The sequence below is a fragment of the Petaurus breviceps genome, unplaced genomic scaffold, assembly GCF_028583685.1.
Source record: "Petaurus breviceps papuanus isolate PSGF00001 unplaced genomic scaffold, PetGlider_PUasm1.0 90895, whole genome shotgun sequence".
In the NCBI taxonomy this organism is placed as follows: domain Eukaryota; kingdom Metazoa; phylum Chordata; class Mammalia; order Diprotodontia; family Petauridae; genus Petaurus; species Petaurus breviceps.
In genome coordinates, this window is record NW_027187372.1 from 5,259,823 (window position 1) to 5,286,563 (window position 26,741).

Genomic DNA, 26,741 nt, shown 5'->3' on the forward strand with positions numbered 1-26,741 from the left:
CTTACCTAGGCAAACCCCAGTATGTGCACAAATGATCCTGTTCTGTCTCATCTTCTCCTGTAGTTTGCCCCATCTATCATCCCAACTCTCTCACTAATCTTGTGTCTCCCTTTCTAGGGATTGCTTCCCTACTGTTTGCAAACATACCCATGTCTCCTTCACTCTCAGAAGATCCTTACTTGATCCATCCATTCCTGGTATCATCTTGGATGATACCCCTTTTATGGCTAAACTCCTTGAGGGGGTTATCTACAATAGATGCTTTTATTTCCCTCTCTCTCTTCCTAACTCTGTAGTCTGGCTTCTGATCGTATCATTCAACTGAAAGTGCTCTCCAAAGTTGCGAATAATTCTTAAATGTCAAATCCAGTACCCTTAACTCAACTTTCATCCCCCTTGACTTCTCTGATGTCTTTGACATGGTCAGTTCTCTCTTCTCCTTGGTGCTCTCTTCTCTCATTTTTTTGGTGTGTGGCATTTTTCTTTCCTGGTTCTCTCACCTGTCTGACTTTTCCTTCTTGTCTTGTTTGCTAGTCATGTACCTTCTTAAATCCTCTTTTCCACCCTATCATTTCTATTGGTGATCTTAATCAGCTCCTATTTTTTGCAGGAGGCCTTTCCACAAGGTTACTTTGTTATCTATGCTTCATGTACATTGTATATACTTATTTGTCTGCATGTATTGTCTTCTGCATTAGAATGCAAGTTCCTTGAGGTCAGGGATAGTTTTTGCTTTTTTCTTTGTATTCCCAGCACTTAAATAGTGCCTCTCACATAGTAAACACAAATGCTTCTGTATTGATTAATTGGTAATATCATTTTATTAAATGAATTGAAAATGATCAAACAAAACTCTTGTCTAATAAAGAAAATTCTTCTCTTGTGTCATAATTTTTCTCTTGACAGCATATTTTGCATCTTACTTGGCAGATTGTGACAGTAAATCAAAATACAGTCAATCACCATAACTCTTCTCACCAGTTAGCTCTATTCATATGTACTGCTTTTTCATTTTTGCAAATTGTTCATTATCTCCTGATTCTTTATTTGCTACATAATTCACTTTATCATTTACATATGGAGAATAGCTTAGTGAATTTTTTTTCCTTTGATAAATTTTGGATAAGTAAAGGATTTATCTTTTTATCCAAGCACAAAATGATTTTTTAAATTTCTGTCTTATTCTTTATTAAAGAAAAATGAAGATTTATATAAGTAACTAGAACCATGAAATTTGAAACTGATATGTGAACAATGGAAATGATACCATCAATTGAGATTAAATTATATCAAATCAAAATTTACATATACATATGTATTTAATGGCTAAAGATAAATGATGGTGTCTGTCTTCTTTTGTCATTGTCTTAGCTTTCTTTCAGTTTGCTTAATAAATTTTTCCCCCTTCTGGGAATATCTTTAAAAAAAAAACCTAAAAGTACAAGTAAGAACTATTTTATGTGTGGAATATGACTATAAATTTAATATTTTTATTATGGTAATGAAGCTATGTTAGAATGTGTGTGTGTGTCCCAAGAGATTGTCATTTTATTAATTGACTTGGAGAAATTTTAACTTTTAAAATATGTTCTTTAAAATGGAAAAATGAAAGTTAAGTTTTTTTTTTCTGCTGATCATCACATTTGCAGAGAAAAGGAGCAACTTTGGCTTTTAAGATCATTTATCCTTTCTTTTCCACATTTGCCTGTTGGCAAACAAAAATTTCTGAATGATTTTTTTGATGTCTGCTTTCCCACCTCAATCCTTTACCCTCTTTTTTAAATGTGAAGAAACCATTCTCTAGTTTTTAGAGTATATTAAGTATTTCTTAGGTAAAATTTGAGTTCTGACATTTAATGACCTTTTAAAAATACTTAGTGTTATTGGAACCTTAACTTCTTTAAGGAACTTTTTACAAAGTTGATTTTAAAAAAGGGTTATTTTTTGCCTTAAGTTACTTGTATTCAAAAAATACTTTTGTGGTATTTTTATCCTGTTCAAATAATTAAACTTTTCTCTTACTTTATTTTCAGCAATGTCTCAGGCTGTGCAGACAAATGGAACTCAGCCTTTAAGCAAAACATGGGAACTAAGTTTATATGAATTACAGCGAACACCTCAGGTAATGTAAAACAAGATAAAACTTTAACTTGAAACATTGAAATAAGAAATTTGTGCACTTATAAGATAATGACTTAATTTATAGAAATACTTGTATATTTACTATTTTTGACATTTAAAAACCTAAAACTTATAATATGTAATAAAGGGCCATGGAAAGATAGACTAAAATCTAATTGGAAATTAAATAATTTAATCCTAAAGAATGAGTGGGTCAAACAAGAAATCATTAGAAACAAATCAGTAACTTCATTCAAGAGAATGACGATAATGAGACAGTATACCAAAACTTGTGGGATGCAGCAAAAGCAGTTCTTAGGGGAAGTTGAATAAAATAAAGAAAATGGAAATCAATAAACTGGACATGCAACTGAAAAAGCTAGAAAAAGAACAAATTGTAAATCCCCAACTAAATACTAAATTAGAAATACTGAAAAAAAAAGGAGAGATGAATAAAATTGAAATTAATAAAACTATTGATGGGGCAGCTAGGTGGCACAGTGAATAGAGCACTGGCCCTGGAGTCAGGAGGACCTGAGTTCAAATCAGTCCTTAGACACTTAACACAAAAACTAGCTGTGTGACCCTGGGCAAGTCACTTAACCCCAATTGCCCTCCAAAAAGCAAAAAAAAAAAAGCCAACCTATTGAACTAATAAATAAAACTAAGAGCTAGTTTTATGAAAAAAAAAACAATAAAATTGATAGACCTTTAGTCAATTTGATAAAAAAAAAAAAGAAAGAAAACCAAATTACTGGGGCAGTGGCGCAGTGAGTAAAGCGCTGGTCCTGGAGTCAGGACGACCTGTGTTTTGTTCCGGCCTCAGACACTTAATACCCACACAAAAAAAACTAGCCGTGTCACCTTGGGCAAGTTACTTAACCCCAATTACCCTCCAAAAGGCAAAAGAAAACCAAATTACCAGTATCAAAAATGAAAAGGGTGAATTAACATCCAATGAAGAAGAAATTAAAACAGTAATTAGGAGTTATTTTGCCCAATTATGTGCCCATAAATTTGATAATCTTAGTGAAATGGATGAATATTTACAAAAATATAAAATGCCCAGATTAACTGAAGAGGAAGTAGAATACTTAAATAACCCCATCTCAGAAAAAGAAATTGAACAGACCATCAATGAACTCCCTAGGAAAAAATCTCCAGGGCCAGAAGGTTTTACAAGCAAATTCTATCAAACATTTAAAAAACAATTAATTCCAATACTTTATAAACTATTTGGGAAAGTTGGAGAAGGAGTCCTACCAAATTCTTTTTATGATACAAATATAATATTGATACCTAAATCGGGAAGAGCCAAAATAGAGAAAGAAAATTATAGACCAATTTTCCTCATGAATATAGATGCAAAAATATCAATAAAATATTAGCAAAAAGACTACAGCAACTTATCATGAAAATAATACACTTTGATCAGGTAGGATTTATTCCAGGAATGCAAGGATGGTTCAATATTAGGAAAACTGTTAGTATAATCAATCATATCAACAACAAAACTAGCAGAAACCATATGATTATCTCAATAGATGTAGAAAAAGCCTTTGACAAAATACAACACCCATTCCTATTAAAAACACTAGAAAGTATAGGAATAAATGGAATCTTCTTTAAAATAATAAGTAGCATCTATTTAAAACCATCAGCAAGTATTATATATAATGGGGACAAGCTAGAAGCATTTCCAGTAAGATCAGGGGTGAAACAAAGATGTCCTTGTTTCTATCACCCCTGTTCAATTTGGTACTAGAAATGTTAGCTGTAGCAATAAGAGAAGAAAAAGAAATCAAAGGAATTAGGTTAGGCAAAGAAGAGACTAAGCTATCACTCTTTATAGATGATATGATAATATATTTAGAGAATCAAGTAAAAAGCTACTTGAGATAAATAAATTTAGCATAGTTGCAGGATATAAAATAAACCCACATAAATCCTCAGCACTTCTGTACATTTCTAATGAAGTCCAACAGCAAGAAATAGAGAAATTCCATTTAAAGTTACTGTAGACACTATAAAATATTTGAGAATCTACCTACCAAAACAAACCCAGGAACTGTATGAACACAATTAGGCAACACTTCACACAAATTAAGTCAGATCTAAACAATTGGCAAAACATCAGTTGCTCATGGCTAGGTCGAGCTAATATAATAAAAATGACAATTTTACCTAAATTATTGTTTACCTGTTTAGTGCCATACCAATAAATCTACCAGAAAATTATTTTATAGAGCTAGAAAAAATAGTAACAAAATTCATCTGGAAGAACAAAAGGTCCAGAATATCAAGGGAACTAATGAAAAGAAATGCTAGGGAAGGTGGCCTAGCCATACCAGATTTTAAACTGTATTATAAAGCAGCAGTCATCAAAACTACTTGGTACTGGCTGAGGAAGAGAGTGGTGGATCAGTGGAATAGATTAGGTACACAAGACACAGCAGTCAATGACTATAGTGATCTCCTGTTTGACAAACCTAAAGACTCTAGCTTTTGGGATAAAAATTCACTATTTGACAAAAACTGCTGGGAAAACTAGAAAATAGTATGGCAGAAACTGGGCATAGACCAATATCTTACACCATATAACACAATAAAATCTAAATGGGTTGGGTGTATGATCTAGATATAAAGGTTGAGACTGTAAGTAGTCTGGGAGAGCAAGGAATAGTTTACCTGTCAGATTTATGGAGAAGGGAGGAATTTATGGCCAAATAAGAGAGAGAAGAGAGCATTATGAAATGCAAAATGGATAATTTTGTTTCCATTAAATTGAAAAGTTTTTGTACAGATAAAGTTAATGTAACCAAGATTAGGAGGGAAGTAGAAAATTGGGAAAATTTTTACATCCAGTGTCTCTGATAAAGGCCTCATATCTAAAATTTACAGAGAATTGAGTCAAATTTATAAGAGTACAAGTCATTCCCTAATTGATAAATGGTCAAAGAACATGAACAGGCAGTTTTCAGAGGAAGAAATTAAAGATACCTATAAACATATGAAAGAATGCTCTAAATCACTATTGATTAGAGAAATGCAAATCAAAACAACTCTGAGGTACCACACCTCACTGGTCAGATTGGCTAAGATGACAAAACAGGAAAATGATAAATGTTAGAGAGGATGTAGAAAAATTGGAACACTAATGCATTGTTGGTGGAGTTGTGAACTGATCCAACCATTCTGAAGAGCAATTTGGAACTATGCCCAAAGGGCTATTTAAAAATGCATACCCTTTGACCTAGCAATACCACTTCTAGGGCTGTATCCTAAAGAAATCATACATGTGGGAGGAAGACCTGTTTGCACAAAAATATTTATGGCAGCTGTGTTGGCAAAGAATTGGGAATCAAGGGGATGCCCATCAATTGGGGAATGTCTAAATAAGTTGTGGTGTATGAATATAATGGAATAATATTGTGCTATAAGAAACAAGGAGCAGACGTACTTTATAATAATTTGGAGAGACTTATATAAACTGATGCTGAGTGAGAAGAGCAGAACCAGGAGAACTTTGTACACGATTACAGACACATCGTATCTGTGATGACTAACTTTGATAGACTGGGCTCCTCTCAGCAATGTAAGGTTATAAGACAACTCCAAAAGACTCATGATGGCAAGGATATCCACATCCAGAGAAAAGTACTATGGAATTCGAATGCAGATTGAAGCAAACTACCTGATCTCTCTTTTGTGTTTAGTTTTGTTTCATTCCTTCTTTCTCATTGCTCACTTCATTGATTATAACTCTTCTTCACAACCTGACTAATGCTTAACGCGAAGATATTTGTAGAGCCTACCTATATGGGATTGCATGCCGCTGGGGAGAGGGGGACAGGAGAGGGCAGGAGAAGGAGGAAGAGAAAATTTGGAACTCAAGGGATCGTGGAACTGAATGTTGTAAACTAAAAGTAGATAAACAAATTTAATAAAATAAAATTGAAGAAAAAATGCCTAAAACTTTATAGATTAGGTAAATCTGTATACTATTTTAATTTTTTTTGAAAAAATTATGAACTAGAAATTAGCTTATATATTGTTAACTTGACCACTGACATTTTGCCATACCCTGATAACCTAAACCCTTCTGATTGTTGATAATGCAAAAAAGATGGTCAGTAGTACTTTGAGCCAAGTGCCCCTTGTAATGTCATTTTGCCTGGTAATTTTTTTTGTAGGAACAGCTAATGATGTTAGGTTGAGCATGCCTTTATGGGATGTGCATCATTTTATCACTGTTTCCCAGTGTACCAAGTATATGTTTTATCAGTATGCAAAACTTTTATTACTGAAAGTCCTAAAACCATTGAACTTAAAATGACTCTTCCTCCTTTTTGTACCCTATTTCTCCTACCATCAACTGTCTCCTGTTCCTTGAGCTTCTGGGTTGAGTTTGTGTGAGGCAAAGTAGTTTGCAGTAGAGGATTTAGATATTTTACTGGGCTGTGGGATTGTTGTGAAACACTCATTCAGAAGATAGATATTTAAAACTGGAAAGGACCTTATCTAGTCCAGTAAGAGAGAAATGAAGCCTAATTAGTGGGAGTATTCTCACTGTGAAACCAACAGGTAGGCTCATAGCTTCTAGTTCAGCACTCTTTCTCTTATATTATATTGCCTCCCATGTAGTAGTATTTCAAATATTTACAGAAATCTGATTTTAGGGATTTATAAAGAAAGAAGTATGAGCATTTCACTCGTTTCTTTTCTTTTTTTTTTTTTTTTGCTCTATAGGAAGCAATAACTGATGGCCTGGAAATTGTGGTGTCACCTAGAAGTCTACATAGTGAATTAATGTGCCCAATCTGTTTGGATATGTTGAAGAATACTATGACCACAAAAGAGTGTTTACATCGCTTCTGTGCAGATTGTATCATTACAGCCCTCAGAAGTGGGTATGTTGTGTATAATTTATATCAAACTGCATGCTGTCTCAGGGAGTTGGTAGAGGAGGGACGGAAGAGAGAATTTGGAACTAAAAATTTAAAAAAGGTGAAAAATTGTTTTTATATGTTATTGAAAAAATGTTAATCAAAATTTGAAAAAGAGAGGGGTATGTTGAAAGATTTCCTTAGGCTCTTAAGTTTTGTTAGGTCCTTGTTGCATGGGAATTAGAAAGCCCTTTAACTATTAGAAAGTATTCTGGTGCCCTGAGAGTTGTTGATGAAATTATAATTTTCATGTACACAGAAGAATATACAGAATACAGTAAATAAGATGAATCATTCATTTTAGAACTAGAGTGGAACATGTTTGCAATAAATCAACAACTTCATGGATCTTGAAATGAGAAAAATATTAAAGATAAGTAATGAGAAGAGTTGATTCTGTTCTTATGTTATCTTAAGAGACTGTATATATAAGATTCATGTTTCTTGGGAAGGTTGAGAAGAAAGCAAGTCATACTTTTTTCTGTCTTTAAGTGGATAAAATCACATCCTTATAGAACATGGTATACAAACTATTTTAAGGTAAAAGCTGATAACACGTTTTAAATAAATCCAGGCATGAGTATGTTTCTTGTGTTTTGTGTACGAGTATGGGAAAATTAATTATGAGAGAATTTTTTTTCTAACATTGATCGTGTCTAGTGAGCATAATTTGTTCTTAATGAAATACGAAATCATGGAGAGTTCTCTATATTTTTAGTTATCGTCAAGAGTTGGTGCAGTTTCTAAAGTCTTTGTTTTGGGGTAGACCAGCTGAAAAGCTCAGGGAAAGGAATGATATACTAAAGATGAGAACCTGAAGCTGTATCTTCATAAGAGAACACAAACACTGAACAGAGTAAAATCTAATCTAGTAACATTTGCAAACAAATATTTAGCATTCCTACTCAGTGTCTCCCATCTCCCAACCCAAACTTTAGTAACTGTAAACCCTAAGACTTGTGATTCAGTAAATGGCTATGGGAAATCTTTATCCACTTTCCTCACAGTTTGAACCTCCTCAAACCCCATCCAACAAGTGTCAAAAGAAAGAAAGAGTAAGTGATTGGGGAATTGCTGAAGAAGTTAGTAATCCATGCTCCCCAACTTAACTGGGCCCTCCTTGCAGGAAAGGAATCCATTTGTTCCTCCATAATTGATTCCCTATTTCACTTCCTTCAAAAGCTATTCCAAACCTGCTCTTTTCTGCTTAATAAGCCTTCCCTCCCTCCTTTCAGAAGAGCACCTTTCCTCTCACTTTACAGAGAAAAGTGAGTCCGTTGGATGTGAGCCGCTCGGCAGCATTCCCCTTTCTGCCTCCCTTTCATTGTCCCGTGGTCTCTACCAGTGAGGCCGTACCAATGCCACAAAGTTATCTCTCTCTCCGCTTTCTGACATCATTGCTCAGCTGAAACTGCTCTTTCTGAAGTTGCCAGTGAGCCCCTCACTGCCAGACCTAATGAGAAGAGGTCTTAGTGCTTCTCCTTCTGGATCTGTCGGCGGCGCTTGGCGCTGTCGACCTCTCTCTCCCATTGTACATGCCTTCTCCTCTCTGAGTCCTCAAGTTTGCTTTCCTCCTGTGATGGCCGCTTCTTGTGAGTGTCCTTCTTGGCTCATCATCCGCCGCATGCCCCTAACTGTGGATGTTGCCCAAGGCTCTGTCTCGGACTCTCTTCTCTCTTGGTAACCTTATCATTACTATGCAGATAACTCCCAGATCCACCTGATCCAGTGTCTCTCTGAGCTGGGTTCCTATATCATCGATTCCTTATTTCAAACCTGATCTTGCAACCTTTCAAGTGCAACATGTCTAGAACAGAACTTATTTTACCTAACGTGCCACTCTGTGTTAAGGTACTGCCATCTTCCAATCTTACATTTTTCGTTTCAGTAAAACTGTTGAGTCCCTCTTCTGCTGTACTCTGTCCATTCACATATTCGACCCCTTACCCTACTCAGAGCCTACCACCTTAGTTCATGGCCTTAGTTCCTGTTACACCTTGTCTCTGCCCAGTTGCAATTCATTTTGGGTTTTCTACTGCCAAAATCATTTTCCTTAATTAAAGATTTGGCTATTTTAACTCCTCTATTCAGAAAATTCAAATGGTTCCCTGCTACTTTTAAGATTAAAATATAGATTAATTTGTGAAACTTTTAAAACTATTTACAAGCTGGTCCCAACCTATCTTCACCTTTTTTGAGCACTACTGCTGTAGTTTGAAATCCAGCCAAGGTAGGAATTAGATAAAAAATTGGGACTCTTGGTGCTGAATTAAAAGCCAACAACAACAGAGTAGGAAAAATGAAGTCGTGATAGAATTTCTTCTAAGTTGAATCTCTTGAGAGAAAATAATATGTGTAGAACACAAAAATCCTGAAGTGGAAGGGTATTTTGCTGAAGAAACTAAGGGCAACAGTATTAAAAGAACATTCATTCTCCACAATTTAAAGTAACTGATCTAAAAGACAAGATATAAAGAATAACTTAAGTATCTTAAATCCAGTAGAACAGGGGTTAAGTAGCTAGGAGAAAGATCTTTAAATAAAAGGGGAGGTATTTTAAATAACTCAAAATTATTGTACAGTTATGTGAAGTAAAAAAAAAAAAAAAGGAAAAAATATTTTTTTTTTTTTTGCTTTTTTTTTTTTTTTTTTTTTGCTTTTTGGAGGAGAGAAGGTAGGGCAGTTGGGGTTAAGTGACTTTGCCCCAGGTCACAGGGCTAGTTTTTTGTATTAAGTGTCTGAGGTTGGATTTGAGCTCAGGTCCTCCTGACTCCAGGGCCAGTACTCTATTCAATGCACCACCTCGCCACCCAGGAACAGTATATTCTAAAGAACAAAGTAGCACAAACTGACCTCAATCTGAGCCTCATAATTTAAAAAAAAAAAAACTTTCAACAAAAGGGAAGTCTTTGAGGCATTTGTTGTTTGGTTGTTCCAGGCTTCTCCGACTCTTCCTGACCCCATTTGGGATTTTCCTTGCAAAGATAGTGGAGTGGTTTGCCATTTACTTCTCTAGGTCATTTTACAGATGAGGAACTGAGGCAAACAGGGTTAAGTGGCTTGCCCAGGGTCACACAGCTAGTAAGCATCTGATTTGAACTCAGGAAAAAGTCTTCCTATCTCTAGGCCTAGCACTCTATATCCACAGCACCACCTAGTTGCCCGCACTTACTTCCTGTTCCATTCTGAAATGGAACTATCACTCCATTTGATAGCCTAAAAAAAGATATGAACAAATGTTTTCCTCTTACAAACATCCCAAACAACAAAAAGAAAAAAGGTAAATTTAATTAAACTTACTAATGTTTATAAGCTTTTGTTTTTTAAAAAAAAAAATCAGTTTGTAAGGTAGAGAACAAAACCATTATTAGGACAAAAAAAATAGAGGACTACAGATTTAAGAGGAAATAAGAAATCTGGAGAAGGAAAGGAAGACTTGAATGAATACCTCATGAAATAAATATCCTTATTCTTTGTAAGTGAATCAGTATCTTTTGTGGGAGCAAATAACAGCATAGCTAATTGAGCAAATGAAGAGAGGAGAGATAACTAACAGGGATATAGGTCAATGCATCTCTGCCAAGCTCATAGTTGAACAGGTCAGTACAACTTTGCCAAGCCTGTAGTTGTACAGTGAAGATATAATAATGACATTAATTTCTTAATAAGATTGAGGAGCTGTGGGAGAATAGGATTAAAACAATGGAGGGATGATACTAGGATGAGAATGATGAAATAGAAGGGTGAAGTCTTATCCCAGGTGGGAAGAGGAAAAGGTTCCAGAAAAGAACATTCCCTTGAGAAAGGATTTAGTCTGTGTCTATAGAAAGAAATATAGACCTTATAATGAGTTTTTTGTACATATATTAGGATACTCCCTTTCCAGAGAAAAAATTGTATCTCCCTGGACAGTATCCCACTGAAAGAAGAGGAGATGTGTGATAGAGTCTTTATGGGGAGCTAACATTTTGACTTTGAACTTGGTGACCAACCAGCATGTATTACTGCTTCTATGGGTTATATGGGTTATAATTTACAAAGGTCATAACAGAAATGGCATTGAGGGTGTTAAAAATGTTACTATAGTCTAGGACTGAGAATATAGAAGGAATAAGTAATGAATCAAAACAAAATTTAGAATAGACTAGGAGGGAAGAGAAGTAATGAAGGGAGTAAGCAAAAAAAAGCTTCCTGAAAGAGTGTAAGCAAAACAATGATATTTAAATTAAAAGAGATCAAAAGGGGGCAATAGGTGAATAAAGTGACAATTTAAATTTAAAGAATTTGGGATTGGGATAGGGTACTTAAATTGGGGAGAGGGTGATGAGGAAGGAGGGTCCATGGGAATTGACTCATCAGAATAATTTAAGCAAAGCTAATGCAGGAACAGAATGGTAACTTAAGAGGAAATAGATAAGAGCAATGTAAGAAAAATAAATTGGAGAAAAACAGAAACCTGGCATTCTCAATAATTTTAACTGTGAATTGCCTCTTTAAAAAAAACAAACCCTTTTTTCTCAAAGAGAACAGTGATGTCAGAGAGGTGGTGCCCTGACATGCAAGTGAATTGGATTTCAGTGAGGAAGGGCTGTGCAAAGTCAGCAGCCTCACTTTCTCCTCTGGAGTCATCTGGGTCCAGTGACCAGATATGGATCAGGACAATTGGAGATGACCCAGGATGCAGTGGGGGACCTTGGTCTTCCATTTTTTTTTTTTTATTAAGCCTAAATCACTGAATGAGTGCTGCCTCAGTCAGACTGAGACCTGTTAAAGACCTTAGCTTGAAATGGCCAAAGTCCCCCACTGCTTCCTGGGCCATCTCCAGTTGTTCTGATCCATGTCTAGCCACTGGACCCAGATGACTCCAGAGAAGGAAGTGAGGCTGGTGACTTTGCATAGTCCTCCCTCACTTAAATCCTACATGTGATGGCATCCTCTCCCTGTTGTCATGGTTTTCTTAGAGAACAAAAGACAAACAGCAAATGTGAATGAATTAAACAATTCACTAAAATTCAAAGAGCCTGGTAAAATGGATAAGAACAAACCCTACCTATCTGCTCTAAAAAACACTTTAAAAAACTAAATATACATGCAGAATGAGAAATTAGGACAAGTTACTGTGTAGCAAGTGATTATGAAAAAAACTGAAGTTGGAATCATGCTAAAAGACATTTCAGAAATTAAAAATTCATAAAATCAAGAGAGATAATTTTTAGAAATTACATTATGCTTAAAGAAACTACATAATGAACCAATTTTAGTGCCAAATTGTGTGCTCCATAGCATATAACTTGATAAAGGAATCATAGGAATTAGCAATTGAAAAGGACCTCAGTGGCCATTACACAAAAGAAATCCCTGCTATGACATACCCAAAATGTGACTGTCCAGCCTCTGCTTGAAGACCTCCAAAGATAGGGAACTCATCACTTAGGGAGGATTTGCATAACTCTAAATTGTTAAGAAGCTTTTTACTGATATCAGCCCTAAATTTGTCACTTTTCAGCTTCCACCCATTATGCTTATTTTGTTCCTATGAAGGCAAAAGAATGAGTCCAATCTCTCCTTCACATAATAGTCCTTCTACTACTTGAAGATACCTATCATGTTTCCCCTCAGTTTTCTTTTTTCCAGGATCAGGATGCCCATTTCCTTCAGCTGATAAGATACCAAAAAATTAACCAAATTGTAAAAATGCACATAGCGACAGTAATTATGGGAGAGTTTAGTTTTCTTTTTCTATTTTATAAATCTAGCAAAGATAAATAAAAAGGAGACTACAGATAAGGAGGAACTAGAAACCACTGAATTGAATTACGCAGTATTTGATAACTCAGTGGAGAGACTGCTAGACCTAGAGTCAGGAAGAGTTCAAATTCTGCTTCGGACACTTCTAAGGGAAACTCTATCTCAAGTTCCTTATCTGTAAAATGAGGATAATAATAGCACCTATTTCCCAGTGGTTTTGTGAGGATCAAATTAAGTTATAGTTATAAAGTGCTTTGCAAACCTTAAAGTACTGTATAAATGCTACCTATTGCTATTAATCTAAGAGCATAAATTACTTTCTATTTGACAAGAACTTTTGGGGAAAATTAATGGCAGTTTGGCAGAAATTGAATTTAGACCAACCATGTACCATATACAATAAGCTCAAAATAGATGGGTTACTTTACTATTAAAGATAACACTGTAAAAAAGAAAATTAGAGAGAACCAGACCAATTGCCTTTTTTAGCTATGCCTAGAAAACATTTTAAGGGGGTAAAGGTGATCACAAAAGAGTAGATAGATCATTTTGACTCCATGAAATTTAAAAGATTTTATATGAACAAAATCAGCAGGATTTTGATAAGGATTAGGATAAGACACGAAGATATTGCTTGAGGAAAAAAATATTTGCATCAAATATTTCTGATGAGGATCTACTAAGGAAACTAATACAGATATTTAAGACCAAGGGCCATTTCTCTATGGATAAGTGGACAAAGAAAACCTACAAACAAAACACTTCTCAAAAGAATTACAAACTGTTGGGGCGGCCAAGTAGCACAGCGAGTAAGAGCACCGGCTCCAGTGTCAGGATGACCTGGGGATTGAATCTGGGCTCAGATACTCAGCACCACACCCAGGAATAACTGGCCGTGTAACCTTGAGCAAGTTACTTAACCCCGATTGCTTAAAAAAAAAAAAAAGAATTACAAACTGTTAATATGCAAGGTTATACCAAATCACTAAATTGCAGTAACAAAAATGAAAATTAAAATAACTTTTTAAGTTTTGCCTTACAATGTCAGCATTGGAGGGACTGCAGAAGGATAGGCATACTGATACATTGTTTCTGGAGTTGTGCTTTGATCTAATCATTCTGGAAAGTAGTTTGGAATTATGCTAAAAACGTGGCTAAAATGTTCTTGCCTTTTGATCAAGGGATTGCACAGCCTAGAAACATACTCCAAGAAGGTCAAAAACAGAAAAGTTCACATACACCAAGATATAAATACAAAAATAACTACCACAGTAGCAATGAGCTGATTACAAAATAGATGCACATCACTACAAACAAATTGCAGTATGTGAATGTAAGGCATATTATAGCAGCATAAGAAATGATGGATATTTAAATTCATAGTAGCATTGGGAAGACTTACATAACTGGGGCCAGAGTGAAATGAACAAAAGCAAGGAAAAAATATACACAATGACTACAAAAATCTTAATGGAAAGACCAGAAATAGGAAACTGAATAAAGTATTAATTACAGAGATAAAACATATTTCCCTTAAGACCTGTCCTCTAGGAATAGCTGTGAAAAGTAACTGATCTTGATTTTCTTCTCTTTTTTTATGGTATTACCTTTAGTAATAAGTAATATCTCTAATTTGAGCTCAATTATATAGTTTATGGTATAAGCAGTGAGTCTAAACCTAACTTTGCCAAACTGCAAATTATTTTTCCCAAAAGTTTTTGTCAGATAGTTCCTCCAAGTAATTTGTGTTCTTGGGTTTCTATTAATAGATTATAATATCATTTACTATAATTTATAACAATATAATCTGTAACATACTTTTATATAACACAATATGAATATGTATTTATAACATGTCTAAAACCAGAAGATATCAATAAATATGATTAAATGAGAATTTCAAAAATATTCTTCTTGAAAGTATCTTGATCTGTTTAAAATTTTTGTTTTGTTTTTCTTTTGAGGCTGTCAGGATTAAGTGACTTACCACAGTCACACAGCTAGTTAAGTATTGGGGCCACATTTGAACTTAGGTCCTCCTGACCCTAGGGCCAGTGCTCTGTCCACAGTACCACCTAGCTGTCCCTATTGAAATTTTTTCTAACTCATTCATGGCAATTACAGATTGATAGAACACACCTTAATAACGTTAACCACCAGTTGCAGAGGAGATATTTTTCTTTTAACCTAAGGATATAGGTATTTTATAAATTAATTTTATTTTCCTTTTGTTTAGGAACAAAGAATGTCCTACTTGTCGGAAAAAGTTGGTTTCCAAAAGATCACTAAGGCCAGATCCAAACTTTGATGCTCTCATCAGTAAAATTTATCCAAGTCGTGATGAATATGAAGCTCATCAAGAGAGAGTGTTAGCAAGGATCAGCAAACACAATAATCAACAAGCTCTCAGTCACAGTATTGAAGAGGGACTGAAGATACAGGCTATGAACAGGTATGTGGGGAAGAGAAGAGTGAATAGTTGGAAATGATGAGTTTTTTGTGACATTTGGTTTTTTTAATGGTTTATTGTGAAGGTAACTCAGTAAAACCATTTAAACATTTCATGTGGATATTTACTTTTGAACAAATGCATTTCAGCATAGGATATTCATAATAACACATTACTTCCTCATTCTTGATATTTATGTATATTTCTCTTACATTAGTTTCTGTGCTTATTTTTGATTCTTCTTTGCTTGTAGATAATTTGAGAATGTGTGTATAAGAGTATACATTAAATAGGTTACTTTTTCTCCAGTGTAAACTATGGAGATTACCTTCCAATTATGTTGTATCCATCTTATATGTACATGGTTGTTTGCATTTGTTTCTGCTGTTAAAAGTGAGCTTCTTAGAGGGCAGGAACCGTGTTTTTGCCTTTGTTTGTATTACATTTAGCACGCGACCTGGCTTTTAGATGTCTAATAAATGCTCATTGGTTAATTCCATTGTGAGGATTGTTGCAGTCTCATAGTAATCCAAATTGCAGTCTAGATTTGCCAGCAAATTGAAAGATGTTTTCCATTATGGCTATGAGGAACTCACATATATCACTGTGTATCAAAGTGAGAATAAAGACTAGGTAGTTGTATTTTATTAACAGAATCATGGAATCTTAGCGTTTGAAGAACTTTGGAGGTTATCTAGTCAACTTCTCAAAGTAGGAGTCTTCTCAACCACTGATAGGACCTGCCTCTGCTTGAACACCTTTATTGATAGGACACTCACTACCTTTACAATGTACCCTTTTGGTCAGCTTCCATTATAAGATGGTTCACCATACCGAACTGAAATATACTTCTGTCTGACTTCTACTCCTTGATCTAGATTTGCTTTCTGAAGCTTCAGAGATACAATATTTCACGTGTCGTCTGTTCATTTAGTTGAATACACGTATTATGTTCTCCGAAATAATTTATTTTATAAGGTAAAATTCACTAATATTTTTAGCCATGCAGTTATATTTAGTTTGCTATCAGTTGGCTTTCTCTGGAAGTATTCTAATTTAACTAATGATTCTCTTAAGATATAGTACTCAGAACTGAATAAAATGTAATCAGGCTGATTATAGAAAATCAGACTGATGAATGTAATGGAGACCATTCTTAATCTGGATGGCCATATCAGTATAGCCAAATTTTACAAAATAATTTTTTTAGCCTAACTGTTGGCTTATGTTGAGCTTAGTTGACTAAAAACCCTAGTCTTCCTTTATCTTATACTTGTTTTATGCAACAAACTGTAGGATTTAAGTTTATCCCTGTTAGATTTAATCTTCTTAGTTTTGACCTATTATTTCAGACTTATCTTTTAAAATCCTTATTTTGCCATCCATGGTATTAAGCCATCTTCAGCTTTCTCGTTTACACTCTTGTTAAGCATATATGTTTTCATCTAAGTAGTTGTTAAAAATGTTGAAGAGACAAGAGTATATATAGAAGCCTGTAGTGTATCAGTGGAGATGTTCCTTTAGGTTGGTGATGAGTGATTAAACAATCCTCAAAACATGTTTCTCAGTTTACTCTCTTTATATTTTTCCTGTTCAGCTTACTAATTAAGCATTAAGTATTATTACTGTGTGCCAGCCACTGAGGAGATGAAGACAGAAACGAAACAGTTCGTGCTCTCAAGTAGTTTACCTTCTACTGGAGGAGTCAACATATACGTATATAAGTATATACACACTAAGTACAAAATAGGGGAGAGGCCATTAGCTGTTGGTGGCAAATCATTTAGCAGAAGGCAATCGTTACTTCCTGAAGGGATCCTGCCCCATATAAATATTTGCTATTATTATTATCTGAAAAAGCTCACTGGTATCACTAAGGAATTAGGATTTCTGGATATGTCATTACAGTATATGCAGTCATAGTGCAGTATCTGAGTGTGAACTTTCTGTAGTACCTTTTTAAATTTCAGATTGCTTCTGGGATGTTTCTAGGCTCCCTTGTCCCACCTTGCTCATAGACAGCTAGGTGATGCACTTCACTTGGAGTCAGTAAACCTGGATTCAAACCCATCTTCAGACATTTCCTAGCTCTGTGACCTGGACAAGTCACTTAACCTCTTGTACCTTTGGTTTCCTCATTGGTTAAATGGGGCTAGTAGCAGCCACCTTCTTATCAAGAGGGAATGAGATACGTAAAGTGCTTTGCAAACCATAAGGCACTATCATCATCACTTGGTTTGTACTCAGAATTTAAACTAATTTTAATATCTTGTATTAAATAGAAATAGATAACATTAGCGTTTGAAGAACTTTGGAGATTATCTAGTCAGCTTCTCAAAGTAGGAGAAAATATATTGGTTATAATTTTTTGAAAAATTAAATGTACTTATTATATTAAAATGAATGTTGGATTTTGAAGTCTTTTAAAACATGTAATGCATACAAAGGAGAATTTACGAGTTTTCCTGGAAATTCTCTTAGCAATTTTAATACTCTGTCACTTATATCATAATAATGCTAATCTTTAAGTGCTATTACGTTTTTAATCCTTCCAATTTTTCTAGGGTATTTTTTACAAGCCTGTGGTGGGGGAAATGTTTTTGTTATATCTTTAGGTCAAGACTTAAGTGTTAAAGCATAAGACTTGCTACTTTTTTGTTTTACTTTTAACAATTAGTAGCTAATTAGTAATATCATATAATTTTGTTCATTAGGCTTCAGCGAGGCAAGAAACAACAGATTGAAAATGGCAGTGGAGCAGAGGATAATGGGGACAGTTCACACTGTAGCAATGCATCAACACACAGTAATCAAGAAGCAGGGCCTAGTAACAAAAGGACCAAAACATCAGATGATTCTGGATTAGAACTTGATAACAACAATGCCACTGTGGCAATAGATCCAGTAATGGATGGTGCTAGTGAAATTGAATTAGTTTTCAGGCCTCATCCCACTCTTATGGAGAAAGATGATAGTGCACAGACAAGGTAAGTGTGCTTTAATTTCAGAAGATCCAAAGTATTATTCATTTTATAATGAAAATGGATTTTACGCATCCTGTTACGCATGTTGCCTTGTACATAGGAGGTATTTAATACTTATTGAATTGAATCCTTGTTTTAATTTTTATGAATAGTAGATGGCCTTGATATGATAGGTATATACTTTCAGATCAGTAGAAGGTACCACTCTCTTTCTTAAAATCATCCAGGTTTTCAGCCTTGCTTACTTAAATCCTTACTCCTTTATCACACATATTCAGTTCCCAAATTTTATCAATTCTGGCTCCACAGCATCTCTTGCATGTGTGCATTCTCTCCACTCACATAGTCATCAAGCTTACCTGGGCTATTGCCTGGACAGTAGTCTTCTAGCCTCAAATCTTTCCTGTTTCCATTCCATTTTCTATATAGTTGCAAAGGGAATATCCCCTAAAGCATAGGTCCAATCATAGTTTTTTACTCTAGTACTTCTAGACTTAAATACAAAATCTTTATATTCGGCATTCAAAGCCCTTCGCAACAGGGCACCAGCTTACATTTCTAACCTTATTGTAAATTAGTTATGTTTATGCACTGTATGGGGCAGCTGGGTGGCACAGTGGATAGAGTGCAAGACCTGGGGTCAGGAAGACTCCTCTTCTTGAGTTCAGATCCAGCTTCAGATACTTACTAGCCATGTGATGGGGGGCAGGTCACTTAACCCTGTTTGCCTCAGTTTCCTTATTTGTAAAATGAGCTGGAGAAGGAAATAGCAAACTACTCCAGTACCTTTGCCAGGAAACCCTAAATGGAGTCATGAACCAAGTTGAACATAATGAAGAAAATTACTTCACTGCCGGCACCACCATCGGTACCACAACCGTATGTACTTTACAGGTTAGCCTTTTTGATGCTCCTTACACCTGGTGTCCCACCTTGCTGCCTCATTCTAGTTGCATAGCCTGGAATATAGTTCCTTATCACCTCCAACTTTTAAAATCCCTGGTGTGCTCCTAAGCTTAGCTCAAGTACCATCTTCTACATGAGACTAGTCTTCTTACCTCCCTATCACCTACTCATACATTACTGTGAATTTACTCTGTATGTACTTAGATTATGTGCATATTCTTTTCCATATGTAGTGAAAGCTCCTTGAGGGCAGGAACTGGGGTCCCCCCCCCTTGGAATTTGTCCCTTACCTAGCAGCTGGCCTCTCATGTAGTAAATGTTTAATAAATGCTTTTAGATTGAGTTTCTTTTATCAGTAAATTTGAATTTAGTGAATTGGAAATTAAAGTAATTGAGTTTATGAGACTTAAAACCTTGAGGTAAAGAGGTTGTAGGAATCCCAGAACTCCATCCTTGTTCTATTACAGATGGGAGAAATCTGAAGTTTTGAATACTAGGTAGCAGAGGGGCATACATGTACAAGGCAGTATATAGTGTTCTGATTTTTTTCATTTTGTATGTATTTGGAATCTGTCTTCTCACTTTGCACAGTCATTGAGTAGAGTATTTGGGAGGACCAGTGAAAATGAAGGTAGCAACTTGATGACCACTTTGGGAGAACCCTGCGGTTATCCCTACCTTTCTTTAATTTACCAAACATTTAGCAAGCATATACTCTCTACAATTCATTCTAGGATATTCAAGGATAAATGAGATACCTAAAGTCCTTTTCTACAAAAGCTTTACAGGGAGGGGCAAAGGGACATGTAGATAACTATAATACAAATTAGAGCAATAATAGACTATTGTATGAGACTATAAATAACTGAAATTAAATGAAGGAGAAAGCGTTCACAAGTATGTAGACTTGGAAAACTTTGTTGTGTAGGTGATATCATTGAAGTTGAGTTACGAAGGAAAGGTAGGATACAGTGGATGGGGTAGAGCAAGGTGGGAGCTATAGGAAATGCAGAAATATATCTTAGGAATTATATAAGGGAGAAATTTGCTTCATAGTCAGCTTTCCAGATATTCATTTATTTTGTACCTCAAATTATAGATACACTCTAAGTAGATTTTGAGGATTACTTTTGTTTTCAGTATTAAACTTAGGCTTTTAAAAAATTCCTGCTCTTTCAGATATATAAAGACTTCGGGCAATGCCACAGTTGATCACTTATCCAAGTACCTAGCTGTGCGATTAGCTTTAGAAGAGCTTCGGAGCAAGGGAGAATCAAATCAGATGAACCTTGATACAGCCAGTGAGAAGCAGTACACGATTTACATTGCTACAGCCAATGGGCAGTTCACTGTAAGTACCTGAAATTACTTACTTGATTAATATGTAATTCTGTTAAGGTATAGTTTTAGCAGCATAATATTAAGCACAGCCCATCCCCATCGTGTAGAAGGCATTCTTCCTGTTTTTTAGGGAACCTTTTCTTATTCCATGAACGCCTAAGAGTTTTGGAGGGAATTATTTGTCATGTAATTCTTGAATTCACTTCAGGTCTTAAGTTGCCACATATTTCACATACTCTTTGAATACTTGGTTACTTTCTTTATACTGAGTACTTAATAGCACTTCTATTTTCTGTGGGTTTTGTGAGGAATAAAGATTAAGGATAAGAGAAGCTATAGCAACAAATTATAAATTTTTTTTTAACTCTAAGAGACTTGAACAGTATACCTTGGAGAGTCTTTGGAACTGTATTTGAGGTTTTTTCAAATACAGTATTTTAACATAAGAAGTTTTGTGGAATTTATTTTCTAAGGAATGGAAATTTTTGTTGGATTCCTTTAGAACATTTTAGTATCTTATTTAAGTGCCTATTGGATCTGAAACATGGGGCTGTGCTTCTATAATGACAGTGACCTGAAGAGAACAGAAGTAGTAATGGATACAAAATACATTTTGATTCATAAAGAGGGTTGGAGCTAGTTTTATTAGAAGTTTCAGTGTCCTGTTTATCCATAGTAGATAAATGCTTGAAAGCATTTGGAAAAGTATGCTTAAGACATAAAGGGGAAAATATTGGTTAATGAAACATTTCCTAATTTTATTGTTTTAGAGTGTATTTGCCTAGAGTATTTCTATAAGCATATACCTTCCCTTATTGGAAGAAAATTGTACATACTAGATCACTGGAAAAAGAAAGAAATTGCTCTTTATGGAAGCTGATTTTTCTGACCCTCTTTATTTCTTACAATAAGCCGTGCCAGTGGTAAGGCTGTTTTTAGCCAAAGTAACTTTTAGACTACACAAGAACTAATTTATGTTTTGTTTTTCAATGTCACTGTTTCATGTCTTTTGGCAGTTTTCAAATTCTTAATTCTTATAATATTTCTTACCCCCAATTATACATATTTTCTCTTTGTTCTTAGGTATTAAATGGTTCTTTTTCTTTGGAACTGGTCAGTGAGAAATATTGGAAAGTGAACAAACCCATGGAACTTTACTACGCACCAACAAAGGAGCACAAATAAACTTTGGAAAGAAGGCTTTGAAAATGAACCTTTTTTTATAGCTCTGATTTCTTTAATATTAAAGATGCACCATCATTGTTTTCATGGACATCATCTTGGATTTGCGTTCAGTTTCCTTGCTGAGCCAGACTTGTTTACACTATTAGAATTTGTGTTTTGTTTGTTTCTTATTTAAGCTTTTCTTTTTCAAAGGGACTGAATGAAGCTATCCAGTGCGTTCTTTTAAAATTAAAAACGTGTGTCTTTTCACTGACAAAGCAGTGGATTCATTTGAGGCTCTCATCTGGCAAAGGAAGAGTTAATGGGTCTCCATACTTAATGACAACCTTTAATTGGAGTTTTTCTCTTTCCTCTCAAAAGTTTTTTTAATGCTAAAGAATGTTAAGTTTGGTTCATGGTGAATTTTTGCTAGCTAATGGTATAATTGTGGATTAGGCATTTTTTTGAGGAACATATATGATTTAAGATACGATCTCCTTCCCGAAGACCTGATTTATTTAATACAGTTCTAGGTGAAATAGGTCTTAAAAAATATGCTTATATTTTTATTTCATGGGATTCTCTTTATTAAATCTCTTAGCTAGCATTTTTGTTTAAAAGTTGATGTTCCTTATTTTACTCTTCAAGCTGTGTTATTTGTTCACTTTTCTTGAAGTACCAGCCTTAGAACTCTTGCTATAGTTAGTGAATTACACGAATCAACACTATAAAGAGACACTGGTATAATATTTGCAAAATTCTTACTAGGTGTGGGAGTTAAATTAGCCCTAAATAGGTAGTTCTCACTTGTAAAATTGAAGGGATCACTTTTTTGATCATAACCAAAACATCTTTTTTAGTCCCTTGTGATAGTCATTTTTTTATAGTATTTGATAACCCTCTTGTAATACCAGAGATTCTGGGATATACTTACTTGCACTTTAACCTTGATGAAAAATACTGTACTATTTCAATAAGCTGCCCTCACTTCCTTTTTTTGTGGCTATACGTTTTGAGATCAGCATGACACTGACAGAAGGAAAACAAGGATATACTTTTTTATTTGAAAAGTTTGTATTTATCATGTTGTTTTCTAACTTTACCTCCGTGGTTGCTTTTGGGATTTTGGGTTTTGGTTTTTTGGGGGGTTGTTATAGCATAATTTGCAATTCCTGTTGAGCCACAGAAAAATATGTTTAGCCCACCCAGAACTTGAGCCCTGCTCTGGTAGAGTGCAGGATGCTTTGTTAAAGGAGTAGTAGCACAGCCTAAGAGGAAGCTGCACTTGCTGTTCTTAATTTGGTGCTACTGTAACATGAAGTACAGTGTTAGGTGTTTGGGAGTGACAAGGCTTTGAACTGGTGGTCAAAAATAAGGTTTGCGTGTTATTTCTTATTCCTGCCATGTATCCAGATATGTTTCTGAGTTTTTAGTGTTACAGTATTTACAGAAAATTATTAACATTGACAAACCAAACCCTGTAAGGTTTTGAGAGGGAGAAAGGAATCCTCTACTTTCCCTTGTAATTAAAACCTAATACTTGTAAATATTTAGCCGTCTGTTTTGACGGTTGGGGTCGGTTCTAAGTGCTTCAGCCCTACATGAAAACTCAGTAGTTTTATTAAATAATTTCTTTTTTACCATTTCTTTCTAATATTTAAAACCTGTTTTTACAATTTTTTTTTGTAATGTGCCATGAAATTGAGAGCCACCAAAATTAAGAGAAATTTTGTATTTGGTAACCTTTTTTGGTGAAATGTTCAGTTGTATATTAATGCATGTCCACTGACTATAACCTGGGTTTTGTGATATAAATACTTGGGTTTTGTTGGAAAAATATTAGATTAGTGGTTGCATCAAATAACTACATTACCATTGTGTGATTTTTAATAGAACTTTAGTCTTGAAGCAAAAGAGGTATTTGTGAATTTAAGCTATGTTTATGTTTAGAGAATGTATGTGTGTGCTCATATGTCAGTGTGGGAGAATGTAATCTCTTTACACCACTAGTGAATTTATTGACTGTTGTCCTTTACAAAATATAATGTAAGCATTTGATAAATCATTGAGTGTACTGTCTTTATTAAAAAAAATTAACCAACTCAAAACTTGTGTGATTCCAAAACATATATATTGTGTCTTGGTCCAGCTTTCTAAATCCTTCCATCTAAGAGAAATAGAAATGGTTTAATATAAAAATGACAAATTGTAGCACTGCAAAGCATATCCAAAATGTTTCAGCTTGTTGTTCCATTTACATACATATCAACAATAAAATAAATGATTTGCAGGTCTCCTTTGCCTCGATAATAATCTTTTTCCCACTTAAATTTTATACTATCTGCCTTGTTTTGGTAGAAAGTAGTTCCATCTCAGGGTGTCTTACTAGGTAATACTTTGACAACTTATTTGTACATTCAAATATTAATAAATATGCTATCATTTAGATTAGCTTCACATTGTTAAATTTGTGAGGGCTTATATAGCATAAGGAAACAGTGTGAGGTATTAGAAAAAAGGGAAACTGATTTAAAACCTGCACCCATTTATTAGCTAGTATTTAGGCAAGCCACTTAATTTCTCTGCTTTTTCCTTACCTGTGTCAAGAACTGTTGTAAGGATCAAATGTAATAATGTGTGTGAAAGCACTTGGTACTTGTAAAGTGCCATTGAAAGGAAAGCCATTATTACTGCATTGTAGTAGTTTCAAGTTTTTAATATAATGATGTAAATCATCCATCTATAGTACAATAATCAAGTTCCTCAAGTCTTGGTCCATTTATGTATGTTTTTAATTTTCCTTGGTACTTCACATATATTGTATATTTAATAAATACTGGAACCAAGCAGTATTTGAACGTCTGCCGTGTTATCAACACTGTACAACAAAGTAAAAGCCCAAGAAATGTGTGTACATTTGTATCTACTTCATGTAGGACTACAAGTATTTAAAAATTTATGTCAGTAAACTTGGAAGTTTACTTGGAAAAACTTACATGTTAAAGATGAACTGTTAACCCTTCTTGCTGCTCTTCTACCCCTCTCTCCCCTTTCCCCTCCACTCTTATACACGGGTGGCCAGCTTTTCAGTTTGCATCTGGGTGGTATATAACTGCTTGCTTAAAATTATTAGCTATTCAAGAAATCATCCTGGGAATCGTCTGGTTACATTTCTATGAAAAGACCAGTGATCAGATTATTGGGACTCCACTAAAGCCCTCTGATACCTCATGATATGGTGATGACGTTGTTACAATTCAGTTATGTACAGGCACAAACTCCTGTCAAGTGCGGCCAAGCTGGGAAAGGGTTTGAGATGAGCCCAGAGAACTCGCCTATGTATAGAGAGACTCCTCACTATGTTAACGTAATCTACTAAGCCTCAGAGGGCTTGTGATTTGCTTGGAAAAGCATGTGTTTGCTGTACTGAAGAAAGATCAGTGGTAAGATTTGTCCATAGCATCTCCATGATTCAAGGCACTCCCATTACATCAATAAGAAGTTAATAAACATTAGTAGCTACACTAGTTTCCACCACAAGATGGTATTAATGATCACATTTTGATTGACAGAACGAGTCTGCTGTTCCTGTACTATTGAGTTTCTGCTGGAGCCTGAAATCTTTTGAGAGTTTTCGTTAGCTTAAGAGATAAGCATAACACTGTAATACCAACTTGAATAAGAATTTGTTTCTTTCATCTTTTCCTCAGGGAAGTCTTTGCTTAACAAATGTTTCTACCTCTGGGATGCCACTGACAAAACAGCCCTAACGCCTATACTTCTATCAATGGGTAAGGCAGGACTTAATTATACCAATGGCATGTCAGTATTATAGTACAATAAAAGCTATTCATAATGCTAAGAATTCTTAAGGTTAAATTGTATAGTGTAGTCTGTTTAAGAATGCAAAGAAGTTTATGAGAATATTTTAGAAGCTAGGTAAAACCTGTTATTAGGAAAATTGATTTACATGACTGTAGTCTCCATTGATGACAGAAAAAGGCATTAAGAATGCAATTATCTTTATATAGGTTATCCACAATAAGCAGCTAAATTAAAATCCCACCACTTACACTTATAACCTATGTGACCTTGAGTAAGCAATTTTAACTTCTTTGGGTCTGAGTTTCTTCATTTGTAAAATGACAGGATTGGAATAGTTGGTTTGGGGGCTTCCTTCACTGGAGATGGAGTTGAGAAGACCTGAGTTCAAATCTCAGACAACAGCTCTGGCAATGGGCAAGTTACTTCTTTGCCTCATATAGAAAATAAGGGGCAATTGCACTTGATAACCCTTTCTAGTTGCAGATTTATAATCTTGTGACCCAGTTCCAGATTTATGATTTTAGGAACAAGTTGTAAACTCCAGGCCAGAAGTAAGATGAATAAGTAACTTTTGGATGCAAGAAAGTGATTTGTAGGGGACTTTAAAGTTTGATATCCAGATGTGATACTTAAGTACCAAATGCTTGGAAAAGATCAAGGACCTAATTAAGAGGAAAACATCACCTTAAAAGTATTCAATAAAGGTGTCCTGCCATCATTTCCAAAGATTGTTTGGAAGATTTAGAGATAATGGATGAGACCTTTTAATGACTTATCAAGTGAAGTGTAAAACAGGTAGACATGATTGCCAAAGGTATTTGACTCTCTCATGTAGCATGACTATTATAGAGTCCAAATAAGAGATCGCTTTCTTATACGAACCAAGAGTCTCTACGTGCTATTTGTGATATTAGATCTACGCTCCAGATACTGTCTTCTTTTTAAAAACTTCAAATTATTTAATTGTACATATATTTGTAAAGTCCATTCTGTTTTTTCTACTTTCCCTTTTTTTTTTTACATTACCTTGATATGCTTAAAAATGTTTTAATTCAGTAATCCCTTTTTATCTTCTTGTGAAACAAATTGAATTTCAGATAGATTTTGACAAGTAAAGAAAAGTGAACAAGCAGTGAGTCAAAAAAAGAAACAAGATGGAAAGTAGCTTTCATTTATGTGACATGTGGGTACCAGCTTAAGCTCTTTTCCGACCCCAAGATCAGCATAGTGCCTTATCAGAAGTTTGAACATACTGAT

At 34.8% G+C, this 26,741-nt stretch overlaps 1 protein-coding gene across 1 annotated transcript in view; it reads left to right on the plus strand.

The window, feature by feature from the left end:
- The window catches only part of RNF2 (ring finger protein 2), a 35,221-nt gene extending 11,497 nt beyond the window's left edge, over positions 1–23,724 (plus strand). The window contains exons 2-7 of the mRNA XM_069074418.1: positions 2,034–2,122; positions 6,871–7,031; positions 15,052–15,267; positions 17,979–18,251; positions 20,334–20,505; positions 21,579–23,724. Coding sequence (XP_068930519.1) covers positions 2,036–2,122; positions 6,871–7,031; positions 15,052–15,267; positions 17,979–18,251; positions 20,334–20,505; positions 21,579–21,680 — 1,011 coding nt within the window. The 5' untranslated portion in view covers positions 2,034–2,035 and the 3' untranslated portion in view covers positions 21,681–23,724. The remainder of the gene's footprint in view (positions 1–2,033; positions 2,123–6,870; positions 7,032–15,051; positions 15,268–17,978; positions 18,252–20,333; positions 20,506–21,578) is intronic.
- Positions 23,725–26,741: the final 3,017 nt, after the last annotated feature.